We start from the raw sequence: 21,998 nt of genomic DNA on the forward strand, positions 1-21,998 counted from the left end.
ATGGGATGGCATCACATTGGAAGTAAGTGTCACACAGAGAGCCATTTCTTTGAGCATCATCGGAAACAACTGACTCGTGTCTGGGTACCACGTTACGGCAAATTACATGTAAAGATGAGAATGTCTCTAAGGACAGAGAGATTCTCAGGCCGTGAATAGTCTCAGCATCTGAGGTCATGCAAGCAAGACACAGCTACATATCTTCCATTAAATGCCTGCTCCCTGGGAGGTGAGATGACTTGCACCATTTGCACAAACCTTTCTCTTCAAGCCAAGCACATGCCACTGAATTTGCACACATGAAATGTGCATTGTCAGAGCCTTCTGTTTGCTTGCAAGGAGAACAGTCTATCACACATCGTAGGCTGAGGGGCATGTGTAAGAGGTGCACGAACATTTGTTGCAGGCTGGTGTTTTTGTTGCTTGGGCTCATCAGAAGAACCAACCCCGTCAACAGTAAGAATGGAAGAGTGTACCTTATCAGTAAGGAATTTTGCCTTGTTTCTCTGGTGTCTTGCAAGGTACTGGTCATATAATTGGGCCAGCTTGGCCGCCAAAACATGCTCTCGGCTAAAACAGGGATGATGAGTGAAGATTAACCCTGAAATATCAATGTCCAGTTGGAAATTTCCAGAGGGGTCTCCAGATCCAATCATGTGCTGACTTCTGTGGACATATTTTACTGCCTGTTAAAGGGAGCAGAGTATGGGGGAACCCCAGTTAAAGCACTCACTGGATAATGATGATCTAGGGTGGAATGAGACAACAGCCAGATGCACCAGGACCCACAAGTAGGAATATATGAGTCTATTTCTTCTTAGCCATTCCATTTCATATTTCCCACCTCCCCTGCAGATCAGTAGAGTATTAATATATATTTAGGACTTATGATTTCCTGTAGGACTTCAACACAGTGTATCTTTATTTTAATAAAATAACATGTTTTCTCCTATAAAATAACATTCAGTCTGTCTTTGATGAGAAGACCAACAGATTTTTTGCTTAAAAAAAATATCCTTTTAAAACCGGGATGTGTTTACAAATGGTAGGCTTGAATAGGAATGGATTGACTCTATCTCAGTACCTTCCAGAATATGCTGAGTTGAGTCTCCATTTGCATTTAAAGGGAGGGAAGACCACCCCTGCTGGGATCATATTCCACTGATATTTCATGTCTAATAAAAGCCCTAGTTCTGATCATTAATATCCTTACACTTCACAGTGCCACAATGGAGGGCATAATTTCTTTTCTCTTTCATTCAGATAAAAGGATTCAATTATAACCCACATTTGTGTTAGAAGTTGTTTCTTTTTTTTTCTTAAAGAGAGGGTGAGCAGGGGTTGGGGTGGGCAGAGGGAGAAGGACAGAATCCCAAGCAGGCTCTACACCCAGATTCCCCACCTGGCACAGGGCTCAGTCCCACGACCTTAACATCATGACCTGAGTCAAAATCAAGGGTTGGATGCATAACTGACTGAGCCATCCAGGTGCCCCCGTGTTAGAAGTTTTTCATCTGCATGTGACCACTATGTGTCTTATGATCACCCAGACTGCTGAGATTAATTAAAAAATTTCCACCTCACAAAGACACGTACAACTAAACATCATTCTACAAACTTAATCGAAAATTCCTCTCTAATTGTTTTGCTCCTGCTGGTTCTTGCTTTGCCTTTCCTCTTGCCATGGGGTTCTAGAGTTATTAGGTCACTCAGGATGTGGCTCTCAGGTTCCGTCTGGTACTCTTCCTGGTATGAGTAAGTAATGTGGGCAGCATGGTCCAATTTACCTGAAATGTTACCCAGGATACCTGTACTTCATTTCTCCTTCCCCAAATCTGCATTAGCCCATGGTCAAATGATTGCTGGTGGTCTCTGCCTTAGACTCAGGTCAACAACGTAAAAAAAAGTTTCCAGGACCCTTGTAGTCACTGGGCTAGACTGCTCAAGAGAGCCCAACTCTCTTCCTATTAAGGAGAAAGACTCCCAGTTCCTTGTCTTTCTTTTTGTTATATTTATGTTATATAATTATTTATTATATATATTTATTTTCTTTAACTATATACTGAGAACGACCATGAAAATAGCGGAAATAATTTCTTCTAAGAATAAATGATATTTATAGAACATATTATTTTAATCTTGAAATTGATTTGATTCTTCATTTTCAATTGAAAACCAAAACCCAAGACTATCAGAGGTGATGCAAATGGATTATCTGCTGATGTTCTTGGTGTGTGTGGAGATGCATGACAATGGAGAAAGAAACTTAAAAGCTGTAGAAGGGCGCCTGGGCGGCTCAGTCGGTTGAGCCACACTTGGTTTTGGCTCAGGTCATGATCTTGGGATCTTGGGATTGAGCCCCCTGTTGGGCTCTGTGCTTAGCAGGGAGTCTGCTTCTCTCTCTTCTCTCTCCTTCTCCTTCTGCCCCTCCTCCTGCTCACATGCTCTCTCTCTAAAATAAATAAATCTTAAAAAAAATAAAATAAAAAATAAAAGTTGTATAGAAAAAGAATAATCATTGGTGGGATTAAAATACAAGTCTCTATATTTGCTCTGGGAAAATAATAGGAACAGAGTCTGAATCCAGTCCAGAGACTGCCGTAGATTCTGTGGCTGTTGTTCGGGTCCTCTCTGGAAGCTTTCTCATTCTTGGAAGCTTTCTCATCCCCATCTTCTGGGCATGAGGTGGCGGTCACATGTCCTACTTACAACTGACCAGTTTGTCCTTGCTATTGATAAATGTGAATCTTGGAAGAAAAGATAGAATCCTTTCCTCTGGAGTTGTTAAGCTTAGATTATCAAAGGTCATATCCCCTAACACATGGAGAATTCTGGTCTGTCTGCAATTGGAGGGAATGAAGCTAGTCAACATTCAAGGAGAACCAGAGAAAAGAGAGGTAGAGGCAGCCCCCGAGGTCCTGGTTCCCAAAGTCCCTCCTTCATTTTTATGATTTATCTCCAGATCCTTCCCAGTTTTATGGGCCACCAAATTCTCTCTTTACTTAAGCTGGTTTGCTTTAGTTTTTATCATTTGCAACCTAAAGAGTGTTGGTGAATGCAGTGCTTAGAACATAGTAGGTGACCAATGCTCTGGGAAACATTGATGAGAATGGTGGAGAGGGAAGTGGTAATCTTACCAAGTGGTAATTGACAAGGAGGTTGGAATCATGGTAAATTCCTCAAAATGGTAAGCAGTTTTGCTTCTACACTTATGCCCTCCAGGAATATCTTGCCGACTTCTAATCACAGAATCTTTCATTTTTTTAAAAAATGTAAACTCTGGGGCGCCTGGGTGGCTCAGTTGGTTAAGCGACTGCCTTTGGCTCAGGTCATGATCCTGGAGTCCTGGGATCGAGTCCCACATCGGGCTCCCTGCTCAGCAGGGAGTCTGCTTCTCCCTCTGACCCTCCTCCCTCTCATGCTCTGTCTCTCATTCTCTCTCTCTCAAATAAATAAATAAAATCTTTAAAAACAAAACAAAACAAACAAACAAAAACCAAAAACTGGAAAAAAAAAATGTAAACTCTGTGCCCAACGTGGGGCTCAGTCTCATCTCAATTCCTGAGATCAAGAGTCACATAGTCTACCGACTGAGCCAGCCAGGCTCCCCCTGACGGAATCGGTAACACTTGACATTTCTGCCTACCTAGGTACAGTCTAAGGTCATGTTTGAATATTGTTACTTCTATATTCTCTGAATTTAGGACAACTGAGAATATAGCGGACTTTCAGTTAAGGATGGGAAGAATAAAAATAAAAGAAGGAGGGAAGGAGGGAAGGAAGTTAAGATGGAAGGAAGGAAGGAATGATGGAAGGCAGGGAGGGAGGGAAAGAGGAAGGGAGGGAGGCGGGAGGCTGCTGGGATTGCTTTCAATAACCCTAACCCTACTTTGTCATCAGGATTAAGCGAACTGCATTTTATATTGTTTATGTCTGACGTGCAATGTCCCCTTGGCATTTTTATTTTCTTAAGTTTTGGAATAGTTCCTTCTTAAGAGGTATTCAATTGCATTCTTTCTCATTTGACGTTTAACTTTGTTCTTTGCGCGATATTGACGTTCTTTTTATATTTCTCTATTTTTAATTGTCTCTCACAAAGGTCTTAATTTAGGAAGAGTAGAGTATTCCATTTTTGAAAATTACTAATGGGGGATGGAGGGTGGGTTTGGTCAGTCCTGCTGGGTTAGTTCGAGCCTGAGAGCTCTGAGGCATAAATTCACCATTAATGGCCCAGGGAATTGCCAAATCCCGATCCAGCACATGGACTTGGTTTTCCATCACTGGGATGCCAGGGTTAAGCCAGAGCCCAGGAAAGCCGCTATTCTGCAGGAGAGACAGCTGAGGAGAGGAATAAGGAGGGAGTCTCTTCTAGAGACATTCAGCTCAGCTGAATCATTTAAATAACATTCAATTTGTATTTTGATTGAGGTGTCCCTATGTGCCCGCCTCCTGCCCAGTGCTAGGGTTAAAAGAAGAAGAAAACCTCATCCTTGCCTTGAGTCACTTTCAGGCTAGTGGGGGAGGGAGAGAGGAGATGCATTAATAAGCTATTGGTGAAGCCCTCTCGCCTGTTCATCTCCTTCTGTGCTCCTGCATCATGTCAAACCTCCCAGATGGAAGGTATGTTTGGACATAAGACTAAAAATATAGGCCATATGCATTTAACATTTTTTTCTTAAAGGCAAGCCTGTTACATGGAACAGTGGAGAAAACATGGGTTTTGACATTGCACAGATCTGAATAAATGTAGGAAAAGGTAAAAGTTGGTAAAAAAATAAAATTGTGAAAATATTAATCTAGAAAGAGATGTATTATGTTTTGAATCACTGGAAGTTTCCACAACCACATTCTCCCCAAAAAGACTGAGGTATACAAGTCCACAGTGAATGTAACAGGTAATGCGTAATGGGGGAACACACAGGGGGAATAATATTCCCTCCCTCTAATTTAAACCCTTCTGCATCCTTCCCATGCACTCTAACATATCCTTTGCTCTTTGCTATGTCCAAAGCCTGACCCTCTAAGAAATGACCTTGGGAGTCTCCAGTCCCTTTGTTTTTCTCCCTTCTTTAACTTCTTTTGCTCTGTGATGCTGGACGACCAGCCCCTCCGAGGGGGACATTCTCCTTATCTCCTTCCCCATTTCTGCACACAAGATGGGAAGATCTCCCCTCTCACAGGTATTGGGAGGAAACCACCCTGCTTCTCTTCCCATGCCCCATTCTCATGGCTCTTTGCCCAGAGAGAAGGAAGAACATGGCTAGAGAGCCAGCTGGAGCCTGAGAGCCATTGGTCCGGGTTCTCCGCTGCCCCTTCTTAGCTCTCTCCCGAGAGCCTGCTTACTGTCCCCGTGTGTTCTCCTCAGCAGTCCCCACGGTGAACTCACCAGGGCTGTGTCTAGACAGGAGTGGAATTCATGGGAGATGGAGCAGGAAGCCCAACTGGTCTTGGGTTCCAGTGGCCTTCTGCTGTCCAGTTCTACCCTGTGTGCGACTGATCTCTTCATCCCTCTCTGACCCCTGTGCATTTCTCAACTAGCTCACAACCTCTGAAGCAGACAGATAAGATTAATTGGCTTCCTTAATACCCAACTCAACATAGTACTTACTCATCTGTTTTCTCACTGTTACCCATAATTTAGTGCCTCATTATATCAGTGTTTCCTGCTGAAACGGAGGGAAGGTGAAGGGAGACTGATGTATTACTGGATATGTGCACAAGGGGATGACTGTCTCGGTCACTAATTATATCACGTATCTGTCATGTAAACAAATAGGTGACAAATCCCTCATGGGCTGTGACTTGGGTTGATGCTTGTTTTGTGATCATCTACTCCCATGATCACATTTCTGCACAACGTAGCCACTCATTAATACTTGTCTATAGTAACAACAAATTTCATAGACATTCACAATTTTTAAAAAGGGCATACAGTTACATCATCTGAATACAATGATCCTCTGAGGTAGAGAAGATTATTATTATTCCTATTTTTCAACTAAGAAAATGGGCACACAACAGACACATGAAAAAGTGCTCAACATCGCTCGGCATCTGGGAAATCCAAATCAAAACCTCAATGAGATACCACCTCATACCAGTCAGAATGGCTAAAATTAACAAGTCAGGAAACGACAGATGTTGGTGGGGATGCGGAGAAAGGGGAACCCTCCTACACTGTTGGTGGGAATGCAAGCTGGTGCAGCCACTCAGGAAAACAGTATGGAGTTTCCTCAAAAAGTTGAAAATAGAGCTACCATACAATCCAGCAATTGCACTACTGGGTATTTACCCCAAAGATACAAATGTAGGGATCTGAGGGGGTACATGCACCCCGATGTTTATAGCAGCAATGTCCACAATAGCCAAGCTGTGGAAAGAGCCAAGATGTCCATCGACAGACAAATGGATAAAGAAGATGTGGTATATATATATACAATGGAATATTATGCAGCCATCAAAAGGAATGAGATCTTGCCATTTGCAACGATGTGGATGGAACTGGAGGGTATTATGTTGAGCGAAATAAGTCAAACAGAGAAAGACATGTATCATATGACCTCACTGATATGAGGAATTCTTAATTGCAGGAAACAAACTGAGGGTTGCTGGAGTGGGGGGTGGGGTGGGAGGGATGGGGTGACTGGGTGATAGACACTGGGGAGGGTATGTGCTCTGGTAAGCACTGTGAATTGTGCAAGACTGTTGAATCTCAGATCTGTACCTTTGAAACAAATAATGCAATATATGTTAAGGGAAAAAAAAGAAGAAGAAGGTAGCGGGAGGGGAAGAATGAGGCGGGGGAAATCGGAGGGGTAGATGAACCATGAGAGACGATGGACTCTGAAAAACAAACTGAGGGTTCTAGAGGGGAGGGGGCTGGGAGGATGGGTTAGCCTGGTGATGGGTATTAAAGAGGGCACGTTCTGCATGGAGCACTGGGTGTTATGCACAAACAATGAATCATGGAACACGTCATCTAAAACTAATGATGTAATGTATGGGGATTAACATAACAATAAAAAAAATAAAAAAAAAAAAGAAAAGGATTTGCAAGGATAGAAAACCTCCAGTTGGGGGAGCCTGGGTGGCTCTGTCAGTTAGGCAGCCGACTCTTGATTTTGGCTCAGGTCATGATCTCAGGGCTGTAGGATCGAGCCCCCTCAGGCTCCATGCTCAGTGGGGAGTCTGGTTGAGCTTCTCTCTCTCTCCCTTTCTCTCTGCCCCTCCCCCTGCTGGTACTCTCTCTCAAAATAAATAAATAAATCTTTAAGAAAAGAGAAAAATCTCCAGTTATATAATAAAGAGACAATGAGTGGGAAATAATCTTGCAGCATCTGTGAGAACGCAGAGAACAAAGAAGAAAAATAAGGCCAGCTAACTTGGATATGCAAATAAAGTCACTGACTTAGCCATTCCTACCTGGGAACGAGGCCTTCTTTAAGAAAGGATTAGGTGAGCATAGCCGACTCGCTCTTATATAATACACCTGCTGTTTGTTCTTTATGTGTAAGGTAGTGAACTTAAAAAAAACCAACAACAACCAAAGTAGAATGTTACGAATTTAGTACCCCAAGCTATTCAAAGAGCAAAGCACTTTCAAGCACCTTCATGCATCAAAAATGGGGAGGTGGGCTTACCTTTTTATACAGTGTTTCAAGTTCTGCCTTAACGTCTTGCTCCTGTGTCAGCAGTGGTGGTCTCGAAGGAAACCCCTTGGTGGGGTTTGGCAGTGCTAGGATTTTCCCGTCATCTCCAAACCACTTTCTTCCCTGCAGATCAAGCAGAGGGAAGAACACCATTTTCTTATAACTGGATAGAAAATGGTTTACAAAATAAACAACAACTGCAAGAAAACTCTGGCTGGACACACACATCTCATGCACCTTCCCTTGTCCCGACAGATCTTTAAAAGCTTCATTTCCATTAGCAACTGAGTCTTCACTAACGCCCCCACAGTGAATTTAAGTTATAGTCCTCACTCCCCTCCCAAAAAAGCATAACAAAAAGCTTACAGAGTGCTTAAAAAAGTGTTTTTTCTATTCATTAAAAATTAGGGGAAAAAATGATAGAAATACAACTGAGAACATTCTATCTTTGGACAGTTAAGCATTTCCGTGAATTGTGAAAAAGTCCCCGACATCTGACTCAGCAGGAGAATCCCAAGCCCGGCCAGCAGAAGACGGCCTTTGAGCAGGGGAGAGGGTATGTGGTTTGAGGATCACCAAACATACTGAGAGACAAATTAAAAAAAAAAAAAAAAAAAAAAAAAATTGAACCACTGTCTGTAGACAGGAGGAACTGAGCCTGAGGGTGTGCTGACTGCCCGGGACAGGAAGAAGCAGCTCTGACCCAGAGATGCCCAGGGGCTACCGGTGGGACGGGGCTGCGCGCGCGCTTACGGGCTCCTGAGTCAGCAGCCTGTTCTCCATGATGTTCTGACAGGCGCGGGGCACCTCAGGTCTTGCCCCAGCATAAAGGCCTTCGTCTTCCAGAAATCGGGGCTGCACATTCTCGGGAAGCTTTTTATACGTAGGCACTAGGTAGTACATAAATAAATACAAGCAACGTTAGTGCCAACCTACACATTTCAAACTGCGATGTGCTGAACCAAAACAACCACTGGAAATTTCATTTGTATTCCTGGAAGCTGCCAAGGCCCCCATCTTAATTTCCAGAAGCAGAACCAAGGACAAGAGGAATGTGTTCACCCGCAGTATCACGCTGTAGAACCATGACAGGACTCCGCACCTCGCTCACCAGTGTGGCCTACTGTGGGGAGGGCGGTATTCACATCAGAGGGCCTGCTGGGCGGCTCGCTCGCTGGCCGAACGAAGCCGGGCCTGGCACTGCTTGGAATACTTTCCTTCTGTGCAAAAAGGATGATGATATCTACTCACTGGGTTCTTGGGAGAATTAAATGAGGTAAAGTGTGAGAAAATGCTTTGTAAGTTAAAAAGTTAAAAAGAGGATAGAAGAGATAGAGCAGGGAGGGAGGCTTTTCTCAGGAGGCCTTGTGTTTATACCAACTCGTGAAGGTCGAGAGGGAAGGAGCCCGGGATGGGGGACCCCCGAGGGCATGGAGTGGGGTAACACTGGGCACTGCGGGGTGGTGGGCAGGGGCAGGGCGGAGGGAGGGCCCTGCAGGTCACCAGCAGCTTGGGTTTTGGTCAGGGGGTTGGGCCCCTGAAGGCTCTACCTGGGGAGTGACCGAGTGGATTTTCAGTTCTGGAAAGATCCCTGGGCCTGCTTGGGCAGAGTAGGCCAGAGGAGAAAATAAGAGAAGAAGCCAGGGGAACTGTGAGTGTCCGGAGGTAATCTGGGAGTTAATAAGGAAAGGTGGAGAGTCTCTTTTGTTTCTAATGATCTCACTCCAAACCTTGCCAAATCCCCGAATCTGCTAATTTTCCTGTGTGGCCATTTGGTCACTTTGCTTCCCAAACTCACCCACACAAAACAACTAATACCAGCATTCTTGGAAAAATGGACCTCGGAGTCCGGAGACAACATGCGGCCAACCTGAGCAAACATGGGGGTCTGCTCCCCGCCCCTCCATTCACATGGCTAGGTAGCAGGCACTAATCCAGCCGTCCTCGAAGGTTTTCATGGAAACGTTTTTGAGCACTCACTCACTCTACGTGTTCACTGGTTGTGGACACACTATTGTACATGCACAGTTAAATCAGGAAAGGACGAGATTAGAAATACGCGCCAATAGAAGACTTGAGGTTTGCTTCCTGCGTCCCCGGGGCGAACACACTCTGCTTTGGCAACCACTCTCCAAGCAGCAACAAGAACAGCACTGGTAACAGAAACATTATTACTCTTTTTTTTTTTTTAAGATTTTATTCATTTATTTGAGAGAGAGAGAATGAGAGACAGAGAGCACGAGAGGGAAGAGGGTCAGAGGGAGAAGCAGACCCCCCGCCGAGCAGGGAGCCCGATGCGGGACTCGATCCAGGGACTCCAGGATCACGACCCGAGCCGAAGGCAGTCGCTTAACCGACTGAGCCACCCAGGTGCCCCAGAAACATTATTACTCTTGATCCCCTGCTGTGTGCTGGTCAACACACAGACGCTTCGCTCAGGCTATTTGCTCAGTGCTCAAGGGAAGAAACGCCCAGAGTCATGATGATGTAGGATTGTTTCATTTCCTCCGTTTTCAGGCGAGGCACCGAGAATGAAGGAGCTTGCTCAAGGTCATACCTCAGGGAGGAGGAGCTGGGGCACTGGGGCTCCCCAGCTTCGGTTTGCTAGGCCAGGGGTTGCCTCCCCTCTGGACCGGAGCGAGGTGGGGAGAAGGACCGGTGCTTGGATTCCTCACTCAGAGCAGGTGCCGGGTGCAGCGGGGGCTCCTGAAGCCTCTTCCACGCGCTCCCCTCTCACCCCAGCCCCCAGTCTGAGCCAGCCCCTGGGGTCTAACCTCCACTCCCAGCCCAGGGGGCTCCAGGGACAGGCCTGACAGTGAGACCTCTGAGCACAGACACAAGGTGACGGCGCTCCTCCTTGGCCGAGGCTGCGGCCGGTGCATTTCTCCAAACCCCCAAGGAGCATCAGGACGCATTGTGCCCGGTGTGTGCCCTCTGCAGCTGGCCTCCCAGGTCAGAACCCTGCCTCCTTCCTGTCACTAGCTTTGTGGCGTTGGACTAGTTCCCTAACTTCTCTGGGCTTCTGCTTTTTCATCTGTAAAATGGGCATGAGAAAGAACACTTGTCCAGCCCTGGTGTGGGGCTAGGTGAGTTGACACACATCAAGTGCTTAGAAAGGAACCTGGCAGCGTCCGCAATAGCCAAACTGTGGAGAGAGCCGAGATGCCCTTCAACAGATGAATGGATAGAGAAGATGTGGTCCGTATATACAATGGAATATTACTCAGCCATCAGCAAGGGTGAATACCCAACTTTTACATCAACATGGATGGGACTGGAGGAGATTATGCTAAGTGAAGTCAGTCAAGCAGAGAAAGTCAATTATCATATGGTTTCACTTATTTGTGGAACATAAGGAATAGCATGGAGGACATTAGGAGAAGGAAGGGAAAAATGGGGGGGGGAATTGGAGGGAGAGATGAACCATGAGAGACTATGGACTCCGAGAAACAAACAAGGTTTTAGAGGGGAGGGGGGAGGGGGGATTGGTTAGCCCGGTGATGGGTATTAAGGAGGGCACATACTGCATGGAGCACTGGGTGTTATACGAAAACAATGGATCGTGGATCACTACATCGAAAACCAATGATGTATTATGTGGTGACTAACATAACATAATAAAATTAAAAAAAAAAAAAAAAAAGGAACCTGGCGGAGGAAGGGTACGGAGTGCGTTCCCTGTCATTGTTACGGCGAAGCTGTAACCTTTGGGCGCCTTTCCCAGCTACCTACTTTAAAAGGAAACCTGAGATGTCCAAGAAATCCCAATACTTTGAACCATATATGATTCAAAATGATCTATCAAAAAGGAAGAATAATTTATCCTTGGCTTGGCATTTAATTGGAACTCAGAACATGACAAATGAAAAGAAATCCAACTCCCACGTAAGGTGCGTGCAGCCCCCCTTCCCAGCCTGCGGGGCTCTCCTGGGGACTCCCATTTTAAGCGTGAACTACCAGCTAACTAACTGGGGAGGTCCTTCAGGCACTCTCCGGAGGAAAGAAAATTCCAGGGGAAAAAAGAGCAAAGGGAAACCCAGGGCAGAAACGAAGCAAGGGGCAGTCACTAGGAGTTAATCTGCTTTAATACCCTGGCCATTGCCCCCTGAGGGACCTCAGCCAACCTGCTTTGTACCTCCCTCAGAATCTCTGAAGTGATCATATCTTTTTGCACGCTACTGAGATGCCTGGCGGCTGGGGGCTCCTCGATAGTCTCAGGATGGTGCTGGCAGACAGGGGAACCAGCCCTGTGAGTAGACAGTTGGGACTTTCAGCCACTGCTGTCCTCCACCCCCACCTCCAGGAGAAGAGAGGGACTAGAGAGTTCATTAATCACCAATGGCAATGACTTGGTCGCTCATGTTGACATAAGAAGCCTCCATAAAAATCCTAGCTGAAGGGGTTTGGAGAGCTTCCTGGTCAATGAACACATGGAGTGCTGGGAGGGACCTGGAGAGGGGATGGAAGCTCCGCGCCCCTTCTCACATGCCTTGCCCTACGAATCTCTTCATCTGTGTGCTCTCTCATATCCTCTTTTTTTTTTTTTTAAGATTTTATTTATTTATTTGAGAGCAAGAGAGAATGAGAGAACACAAGCAGGGGGAATGGCAGGCAGAGGGAGAGGCAGAAGCAGACTCCCCTCTGAGCAACATGGGGCTCAATCCCAGGACTCTGGGATTATGACCTGAGCTGAAGGCAGACGCTTAACCCCAGGTGCCCCCATATCCTTTATTATATGATAAACCAATTAAATATAAGTGTTTCTCTGATTACTATGTGCTGTTAGAACAAATTATTGAACCTGAGGAGGGTGGTCATGGAACCCCCAATTTGTGGCAAAACTGAATAGAAGTATGGATAACCTGGGGACCCACTACTTGTGATTGCTGTCTAAATAGAGGGTAGTCTTGTGGGATGGAGCCCTTAACTTGTGGGGTCTGTGCTGACTCTGGGTATAAGTGTCAGATCTGAATTGTAGGATATACAGCTTGTGTTGGAGAATTGGTTGGTGTGGGGAAAACCCCCCACACATCTGGTCACAGAAGTGTTCTAGCAGGGTTGAGAGTGAGTAGAGGATGAAACAGAGAGATTTTCTTTCTCACAGCCTGAATCTCAGAGTCTCTCAGGTTCTCTGCCCCCAGAACTGGTCGCCAATTCGATGAGGCGACCCCCCACAACATCCAGGTGTTCCTTTTGCTATTCTATTAGTGAGCGTTTTTCAATGGGCACTTTCTCATGTTCTTTGTTGTTTTTTAATCTGAAGATATTTCTTGATGACTAACTCAGATTAGAAACTGGGATCTGCCATGGAAATTGGACATCCTCAGACACCAGCTGTATGTCTCATAAAGGAAAACGAAGATGCCCAAGCTGAGCAGAAAGGCAAAAAGAGCAAGTACCTGTCAGCCTACTGGGTACGAACAGGAGTTCTTTTTCCATCTGCAGTCGAACATGGACGCTTTCATAATCTGCAGGTCTGACTACCACAAAATCCTCAGCTGCGTGGTCTAAGCCCAGTAGAAAATCCTCGTCATCCTTAGCACTAAGCAGCTCTTCCTCATCCTGTATTACATTAAACAGTAAGAAAAATCACGCCACGATTATGAGTCTGCTTAGAAAAACAATGGCATTAAACTCACTAGACAACTTACAAGACAGTGCTCTTTTCCTTTTATCTTTTTTTAAACGAAAGCATAAAACTCGATAGCCTTTCATGTTCCCCAAGCAGGTTTTCTTTGTTTTTCACTCTTCCACATGTTCGGAAAATCTCAAAATCAGAATGGGCTGAAGTCAGAAGAGATGTGCTGGGCAAAGCAATCGAAATCTCAACTCTGGCCTCCTTTGAGGGTGTGTATTCTTCCACATTTACTTCACGTCCTCGGGCTCAGAAGTTACATGGTATGTTAACCTTCCCCCCGGCACCGACCCCAGGGTAAGACGCTGTAAGCAGCGTCCACACTCTGCTCAGCGTCCACACATGCAGCCCAGCTCCACCCACATTGCTGGCGGGACTTTGGGGGACTTACCTGCTGTCCTTATCCTTGGTTTTCTCCACTGTAAGATGTGGATATTAACAGAGCTTACTTACCTCTTAGGCTTTTGTGAGGATAGAATTAACGGACGCACATAAAAATCCCAAGCACTGGGTCTGTCATCACAAATGCTAGCTGCGGCATGTTAATTTTGTTTGAATATTTTCCGACCTTTTACTCCTTTTCTTTCTTCTTCTTCTCATCTCCTCCTTACTTTTCTCCTTCTTCTCTTTCTCCTCCTCCTCCTCCTCCTTCTTTTTTTTTTTTTTAAATTAAAGCCTGGTGCCCATTTATGAGCAACAACCTTTAACATCCTGTGGAGATTTGCCCAGGTGCTAGCCTCGCTACCTGCCTCTTCATATTTCCTCCCAAATAAATCAAACAATGAGAAGGGGAAGTAAATCTATATGGTAACCAAGCTCCCAGGACAACTTGAGGACACAGAATGCCAAAAACTTTAAAAAAGTAAAAAAGAAAAGTGCCCTAATTTCAGTGTGTGATTTTTTTCTCGCTTGTGCCCCCTTTTGGCTTTGTGGTGAGCAGAGACAGACGGAGAAAAACTGCAGAGAAGACAGACTAGGAGGGCTACACAGGATCTAAAACCTCTGCCAGAAAGACTAAATCCACTTTGAGTAGAGGGAAGGGAAAAATGAAGTGGGGGGGAAATTGGAGGGAGAGATGAACCACAAGAGACTACGGACTCTGAGAAACAAACTGAGGGTTCTAGAGGGGAGGGGAGTGGGGGGATGGGTTAGGCCGGTGATGGGTATTAAGGTGGGCACGTACTGCATGGAGCACTGGGTGTTATACGAAAACAATGAATCGTGGAACACTACATCAAAAAGTAATGATGTAATGTATGGTGATTAACATAACATAATAAAATAAAATTTAAAAAAATAAAAATAAAAATACTGAAAAAGGGTCTGAGCAGACAAGGGCATGGAGTACAGGGAAGGGGCTTCACGGTAGGGCATGATTTATTTCAAAGGGCGGTTTTAGGAACACAGAGCTTCTGGGGAGAAACATGCAAAAGGGAGGAGAGGTGGCTTGTGGAGACATGTCACGTCTTATGTCATGATTTCAGAAGTCTACAGATTTGTCGAGAGCCCTGCTTTCCAAAAGCGGGCCCTGGTTCTCCCCCCTTTCTGTGGGGGCCGGACTTAGTTACTTGCTCCTAATGAGCAGGATATGAGGGCAGGTATGTAGCTTCTGACTCAAGGTCAGGAAAGGCACCGTGGCTTCCTCTTTGCTTTCTCTTGGATCTTTTGCTTTAGGTGTCATGGCACGAGGACGCTCAAGCAGCTTGGAGGTCTCCTGACAACTCCCAGCACCTGTGGGGCAGGAGAGTAAGCCACCTTGGAAGCAAACCCTCCCGACCCAGTCAAGCTTTCAACTGATTGCATTCTTGGCCTCCTTGTCTGTAACCTCACGAGACCTCCAGAGTGAGAACAAGCTGAATATTGATTTGTAAAACAGTTACTATGGAATAAGGGAAAGTACTCCCAAGCTTCCATAAATCTAGGTAAAAAATTACATTTTGATTTTGTTGCTTGTGCTTAGGTGTCATATCCAAAAACTCATTACCAGGACCCATGTCAAGGAGTTTTTTTCCTATGTTCCCTGACACCCCCCCCCCCCGCCCCCACCAGGAGTTTCATGGTTTCAGGTCTTACATTTAAGCCTTTAATCCATTTGATTTAGTTTTTTGTGAGTGGTGTAAGATAGGGGTTCACTTTCATTCTTTTACATGTGAATATCCAGTTATCCCAGCACCATTTATTGAAGAGACTGTCTTTTCTCCATTGAGTATTCTCGGCTCCCTTGTCAAATATTAGTTGACCATATGTGCTTGGGTTTATTTCTGGGCTCTTGATTCTGTTCCACTGGCCTGTTTGTCTGTTTTTATGCTGTTTTGATGACTGCAACTTTATAGTATAGCTTGAAATCAAAGTGTGATGCCTCCTGCTTTGTTCTTCTCAGGATTACTTTGGCTTTTGGGGTCTCTTGTGGTTCCACATAAATTTTAGGAGTGGTTTTTTTTTCTACTTCTGTAAAGAGCATCATTGAAATCTTTACAGAGATTGCATGGAATCTACAGATGGCTTTTGGCAGTATTGACATTTTAATAATATTAATTCTTCGATCCATGAACATGGGATAACTTTACATGTCTTTGTGTCTTCTTTGACTTCTTTCATCAGTGTCTTAGCACTTTTCAGAGTACAGGTCTTTCACCTCCTTAGTTAAATTTATTCCTAAGTATTTTATTGTTTTTGATACTGTTGTAAACGGGATCAATTTCTTTATTTCATTCTCAGAAAATTTGTTGTAATTGTAAAGAAACGCTACTGATTTTTGTTTTTGTTTTGTTTTTAAAGATTTTACTTATTTATTTGAGAGAGAGAGAGCATGGGCCGGGGAGAGTGAAAAGGAGAAGCAGACTCCCTGCTGAGCAGGGAGCCCGATGTGGGGCTTGATCCCAGGACCCTGGGATCATGACCTGAGCCTAAGGCAGACACTTAACCAACTAAGCCATCTAGGCCACACCTAGGTACTCCACACTACTGACTTTTGTATGTTAATTTTGTATGCTGCAACTTTACTGAATTCATTGATTAGATCTAACAATTTTTTGGTTGAGTCTTTAGGATTATTTCTACATAAAATCAAAGCATCTGTAAATAGAGACAATTTTATTTTTTCCAATTCAGATACTTTTAATTGCTTTTTCTTGCCTGATTGCTCTGGCTAAGTCTTCTAGTATTATGTTGAAATAGGAGCGGTGAGAGTATATTTGCGGTGTAGTGTATTTGCACTATTGTCTTGCTCCTGATTTTAGAGGAAAAGCCTTCAACCTTTCATCATTGAGTATATTAGCTGTGGTTTTGTCATAGATGATCTTTATTATGTTGAGGTACATTCCTTCTATGTCTAATTTAAGAGTTTTTATCATGAATAGATATTGAATTTTGTCAAATGTGTTTTCTGTATCTATTAGAATTTCTTTCCTTTTTAAAAATTAAAAAAGTTATTTATTTAAAATTGTTTCAGTTTTATTGAGATAATTGACATATCCAAATCTTTTTTTTTTTTTAAAGTAAACTCTGTACCCAACGTGGGGCTCAAACTCACAACTCTTGAGATCAAGAGTTGCATGTTCTACTGACTGAGAAGCCAGGCTCCCTGAATTTCTTTCCTTTTTAATGCTGAGTAATTTTCCATTGTATATATATACCATATTTTGTTTATCCATTCATCTGCTGATGGATACTTGGGTTGCTTTTACCTTTTGGCTGTTGAGAACACTTCTCTCAGCGTTAAGTGTACAAGTCTCTGTTTGAGTGCCTGCTTTCTATTCTTTTGCGTATATACCCAGAAATGGAGTTGCTAGAACATAGTAATTCCATGTTTCCATTCTTTTCATAGCAGCTGCACCATTTTATGTTGCCATCAGCAATGCACAAGGGTCTAATTTCTCTACATCCTTGCCAGCCCGTTTTTCTTTTTCTTTTCTTTTCTTTTTTCTTTCTTTTCTCTTTTCTTTCTTTCTCTCTTTCTTTCTTTCTTTTTTTTTTTTTTTAAAGATTTTATTTATTTATTTGAGACAGAGAGAATGAGAGAGAGAGAGCACATGAGAGGGGTGAGGGTCAGAGGGAGAAGCAGGCTCCCTGCTGAGCAGGGAGCCCGACGCGGGACTCGATCCCGGGACTCCAGGATCATTACCTGAGCCGAAAGCAGTCGCTTAACCAACTGAGCCACCCAGGCATCCTCTTTCTTTCTTTCTTTCTTTCTTTCTTTCTTTCTTTCTGTCTGTCTGTCTGTCTGTCTTTCTTTCTTTCTTTCTTTCTTTCTTTCTTTCTTTCTTTCTTTCTGTCTTTCTTTCTTTCTTTCTTTTCCTTCCTTTCTTTCTTAACAATAGCCATTCTAATTTGTGTAAAATGGTATCTCATTGTGGTTTTGATTTGCAGTTCCCTAATGATTAGAGATATGAAGTGTATTTCCTGTACTTATTGGCCATTTGTATATCTTCTTTGGAGAGATGTTTATTCAAGTCCTTTGTCCATTTTTTTAATGGGATGTTTTCTTTTGTCTCACATGTGCCATGCACAGAGTCTGAGTCATAGCTTGGGTGTGGAATGGGGCACAAAAAGCTAATCACCTGTGAGGTTGTGGGAAGAAGGAGAGCAAGGATTCATTTGCCTGGGAGAGGCCAACATTTTGCATATGAGATGAATAGTAATCATTGTGTGGAGTCTAGCAAAATCTGTAAGCTGCCTTGTTCTGTTTTTTTTTTTCTTTTTCCACCAGAAATAGATAGATTTAATCAAGGTCCTTATTATCCAAATTGTGGGGTAAAATCAAAGGGTACAGAAAGTACCGTGAACATAGTATTCCTATTGCTTTCAACTAAGGGATGGATGAGCTGTTGTGTGTGGTGGTGGCAGGTTTGTCCTCAGCCACTTTCCTTTTGGTGAAGATGTCATCATCATCATCATCATCATCATCATCATCACCATCGTGGTCATTAACATCATCATCATCCCTCACCTCATTACCATCATAATATTAAATACCATTTTGTGTTCTTGCACAGGAGGCTCTTCTTCCTCTCCTTCCTCCTCCTCTTGGTTCATTCCATCTCTGTTTTTGGCTTTTGGTTTTTCTTCTGATTCCTCTGGTTCAGGATCAAAGTTGAAAGTGAAGAAGTTATAGGCTTCTTCGGCAGAAGGGAAGCCAGGTGGAACCTAAGGAGAAGCACGTGCAATAGAATTTTAGATCTTATTGAGAATTGAGAAGCTGAGATAAGTGTCACACAGCTTGCTGAGAGCAGCTTGATGTTAGTGGCATCAAGCACATTCTAGGTATCCTAAGTGCATTACCTTTGTCAAAGGTACGAGATTACCTGTCACAAACTTTAACACACGCGACAGGCAGTTGGTGGCTTTTTCGAATAAGTAATTTTAATAGTCACTTTTTTATAAACTAGCAAACATTCTCATAGGCACATAAATACATTATTTACAGCAGTAACAGCTTTTGAAAAAAATGATTAAAATACCAAAAAGTAGATTCATTATTTTATAGACCAATGCTGAGATAGTTTTGTTTAATTATGAGCAATCCAGGGGTCTGTTAACTTTTTTTAAAAAATGGTTTTTTTGGTTTTGATTCTTCTTGAGTTGATACCCCCCGTTTTTCCCATAATGAAAGCTGGTACAACTTCAGAGCTGAAAAAATAGTCTTTTTGCTAACATTTCCTACCCTTCCATGCATCCCCCTTCACCCAGTCAGGCAGTATTCTAATCTCTCCTGCTGAGGTCTAGCATTTTAAAAGTAGGAATCAGTTCTCATGCTTTTTTCTTGCATATTCCATGGTAATAAGAGTCAGGGTACGTATATAAGCATCTGTCATTGGATATTTTTGGAAAACACAAACAAATAAACAAAAAACATGATTTCAAGCATGCATGATTTAAAAAGACAGGATTTCTCACCGTGGGTTTAGGCTTGATTTTTCGTACAGAATCACAGAATTTTACTCTTGAGTAACTTTGGGAATCATCTTCTTTTTGAGTCCTTTGTACCTCCTCATCTGCCTATATGAGCAGAAAAAAGGATAGCTAGAACATTTATTTATTATTTTAAAAAGGTTTTATTTATTTATTTGAGAGAGAGAGCTCGCATGAGTGAGGGGAGGAGCAGAGGGAGAGGGACAAGCGACTCCACGCTGAGCATGGAGCCTGATGCAGGGCTTGATCTCATGACCCTGAGATCATGACCTGAGCCTAAATTAAGCATTGGACGCTCAACCGACTGAAACACCCAGGTGTCCCAGGATAGACAGAACATTTAAATCAAGAAACTAAAGATGTTCTAAAACAAGCCCATTAACTCTCAAAGGGGAAACTGTCTGACCATTGGTGCAGACCATCATTCCCAAGGAATGAAATGCTTACAAATGTCAAATATATTTGAAGGTTAAGGTTGCTGAATATTTTCTTAGCTCTGTCTCTCTCAAGACTAAACAAATACAAAATTTTATACTCAAAGGACCCTAAAATGACAAATGCTTTTCTTCTACAAATCAATAGATTATCTAGTTCACAGAGGACCATTTCCAAACAATTTATGAAGAAAAGCATCAATAATGCCTGGATGTGAATAAATCTGACATATACCCTCCAGGGCACTAGGCCTGTCCTTGTGAGCCCCTGGATCTGCTCTCCCCCCTGGAAGCCAAATTCTATCTATGATAGCCCCATGTGGTAATTCTCATTATGGAGGTTCCCTTCATCCTGTAATGACCAATCCACCAAGGGTTGTTCCCATTTTGTCCTCATCTCTGCTTTTAATCCACCCCTTTCAGAACCTGGCTACTTATCCTTTTCCACCCAGCACAATCCAAATGCCAAGCCTTCCTTTTGAGTAACTCCAAGCCATTCCAATAGTATATCTGGATCTTCATTGTAAGAAGGGACAAATTTATTCTACCTGTGATGGAAACCTTGTTATTATTATCTGGACTGAGACTTGTGTCACAGCATGGAATAATTTTCATCAGTGAAAATGGAATGTAGTGTATTTGCACTGGGCCCCTCCCACATATCCTTCCCAAGTCCTACCTGTTTTTCCAGACCATGCAAAGCTACTTCCTTTCTCAGACTCCTCCATCCTAAAATGAAATCTCTTTTCTAGAATCTTATTGTCTGAGGCATATCAGGTGCTATTCTGTCTAGCTTAGTAATCAAACCATGGGCTCTGGAGGCTGACTGCCTGGCTGTGAATCCCAACTCCACCACTTACAGCTTAGACACTTGTTTTGAGCATCAAGTAAAGCAATGCACCTAAAATATGCCCACAGTTATGGCTCAATCATGGTGGGTCTTATTACCACATTCTTAATTTTCTTTTTACATGTCTTTGATCTCCCTGGTTTGTATTTACATCACATGACCATAAATGTTTTATTTTAGTCTGCCAGAGACTAGAGACTGAGGCATAGAATTTTACATAAATGGGAATGGCATATATATATATATGTATATATATATATATATACTTGATATTATGATAGATTACATCTAAGTGATACTCTGGTTTTTCTTCTGGTCAGGCTGGACATCTAGTTGCATTCAGGTGAAATTTCATAGCACCTGGTTTTAGCTGTTCCAAGGATCTCAAGCTCTCATCACTGGCCTGCAGGACCCACTCAGACATTCTGAGACTTAGACAAAACCAGGAAGGCCAGGAGCCTTGGGCAAATCCTGCTGGGAACAGAAGCCATGAGACAAACACCCTCTCTTCCAGGTCCTAGGCAGGCAATTCTGAGAAACATTCTCCTCAGCAGGGCCCTGGCAGGATCGAGCCCTGGGCACCACAGCATTAGCCAGCTCAGTAACATTCACCAGAACGGGCTTTCCCTCCTGTTTCTTTCTCCCCAGTTCCCAACTCCTGTTCATTGATACCACTTCTCAGAATAAGCCACACAAATAAGGCATGAAAAATCCTTGCCTCAGGCTCTAGTTTCTGGTGGGAATTGGGGTCCAGAGAGGAGATAAATTACACTTCCAAGATCATGCAGCTGGTGAGTGAGGTTGCCAGCATTTAACGCTGGGCAGTTGGGGTCCAGCATCTGGGCTCTTCCTGTCTTCCATTCTTTGCTCAAGAGGATGTAAATGGACCACTTTTTCAATATTCCTTCTGGGCTGAGGTCTATACATCAACAAATCTGCTCTGTGAGATATTCTGTTAATAGCCTGAGGTCAGGTCTAAAAAAGGGCAATGAGTCAATTGTTCATGTAACTTGGCTATTTTGCACCGTTGTCCACTGTATCATTGAAACCCAACACTGGAAGAGAAAGAAACTATGGAACCCGGCCTGTCTGTCACAACTTCATGGGAAAAGGAGTCACTCATTCCTGCCAGGTCAGCCTGTCCTGTCACACCATGCATGCAGGTCGTTGAGACATGAGCTGAGCTCTGCACTCCCCCAGCTCCTGCCCACTCGGTTTTACTCTTCCCTTTGGTAAGTTATACGGCCTCTGATGGCTGAATCAGACTTTAAAAAGGCACTATCATGATTAACCTGAATCTAAAGAAATACAAAATACAATGAAATTGACTATTGAAGCTGTTTCATTCCCTAAGCCAAAATGTATAAGCCTGATGCCTCTTCTTCCTCCCTGCAATTGGCTAAGGTAGACACACATATTTATCTTATTTAGTGTGCCTTAGAACTGATTTTTCTTTACCGGAATTTTTTTTTCTCTTTCTTTCTTTCTTTCTTTCTTTCTTTCTTTCTTTCTTTCTTTCT

At 43.5% G+C, this 21,998-nt stretch overlaps 1 protein-coding gene across 8 annotated transcripts in view; it reads right to left on the reverse strand.

The window, feature by feature from the left end:
* Positions 1–21,998, reverse strand: part of CC2D2A (coiled-coil and C2 domain containing 2A) — a 134,489-nt gene that overhangs the window by 78,427 nt on the left and 34,064 nt on the right. For 7 of the 8 annotated variants that reach the window (XR_004679296.1, XM_035005273.1, XM_035005271.1 and 4 more), the window contains 6 exons: positions 19,180–19,281; positions 18,259–18,429; positions 13,049–13,211; positions 8,403–8,539; positions 7,641–7,772; positions 477–686 (listed from right to left, as the gene is read on the reverse strand). Coding sequence is in view for 7 of the 8 variants with exons in the window: in XM_035005273.1 (XP_034861164.1) it covers positions 477–686; positions 7,641–7,772; positions 8,403–8,539; positions 13,049–13,211; positions 18,259–18,429; positions 19,180–19,281 (915 nt within the window). In the remaining variant the exon portion in view is untranslated. The remainder of the gene's footprint in view (positions 1–476; positions 687–7,640; positions 7,773–8,402; positions 8,540–13,048; positions 13,212–18,258; positions 18,430–19,179; positions 19,282–21,998) is intronic. The other variant, XM_035005275.1, reaches the window with a different exon arrangement.

This window comes from Mirounga leonina, unplaced genomic scaffold, assembly GCF_011800145.1.
Source record: "Mirounga leonina isolate KUSES-001 unplaced genomic scaffold, KU_Mleo_1.0 Mir_129, whole genome shotgun sequence".
In the NCBI taxonomy this organism is placed as follows: domain Eukaryota; kingdom Metazoa; phylum Chordata; class Mammalia; order Carnivora; family Phocidae; genus Mirounga; species Mirounga leonina.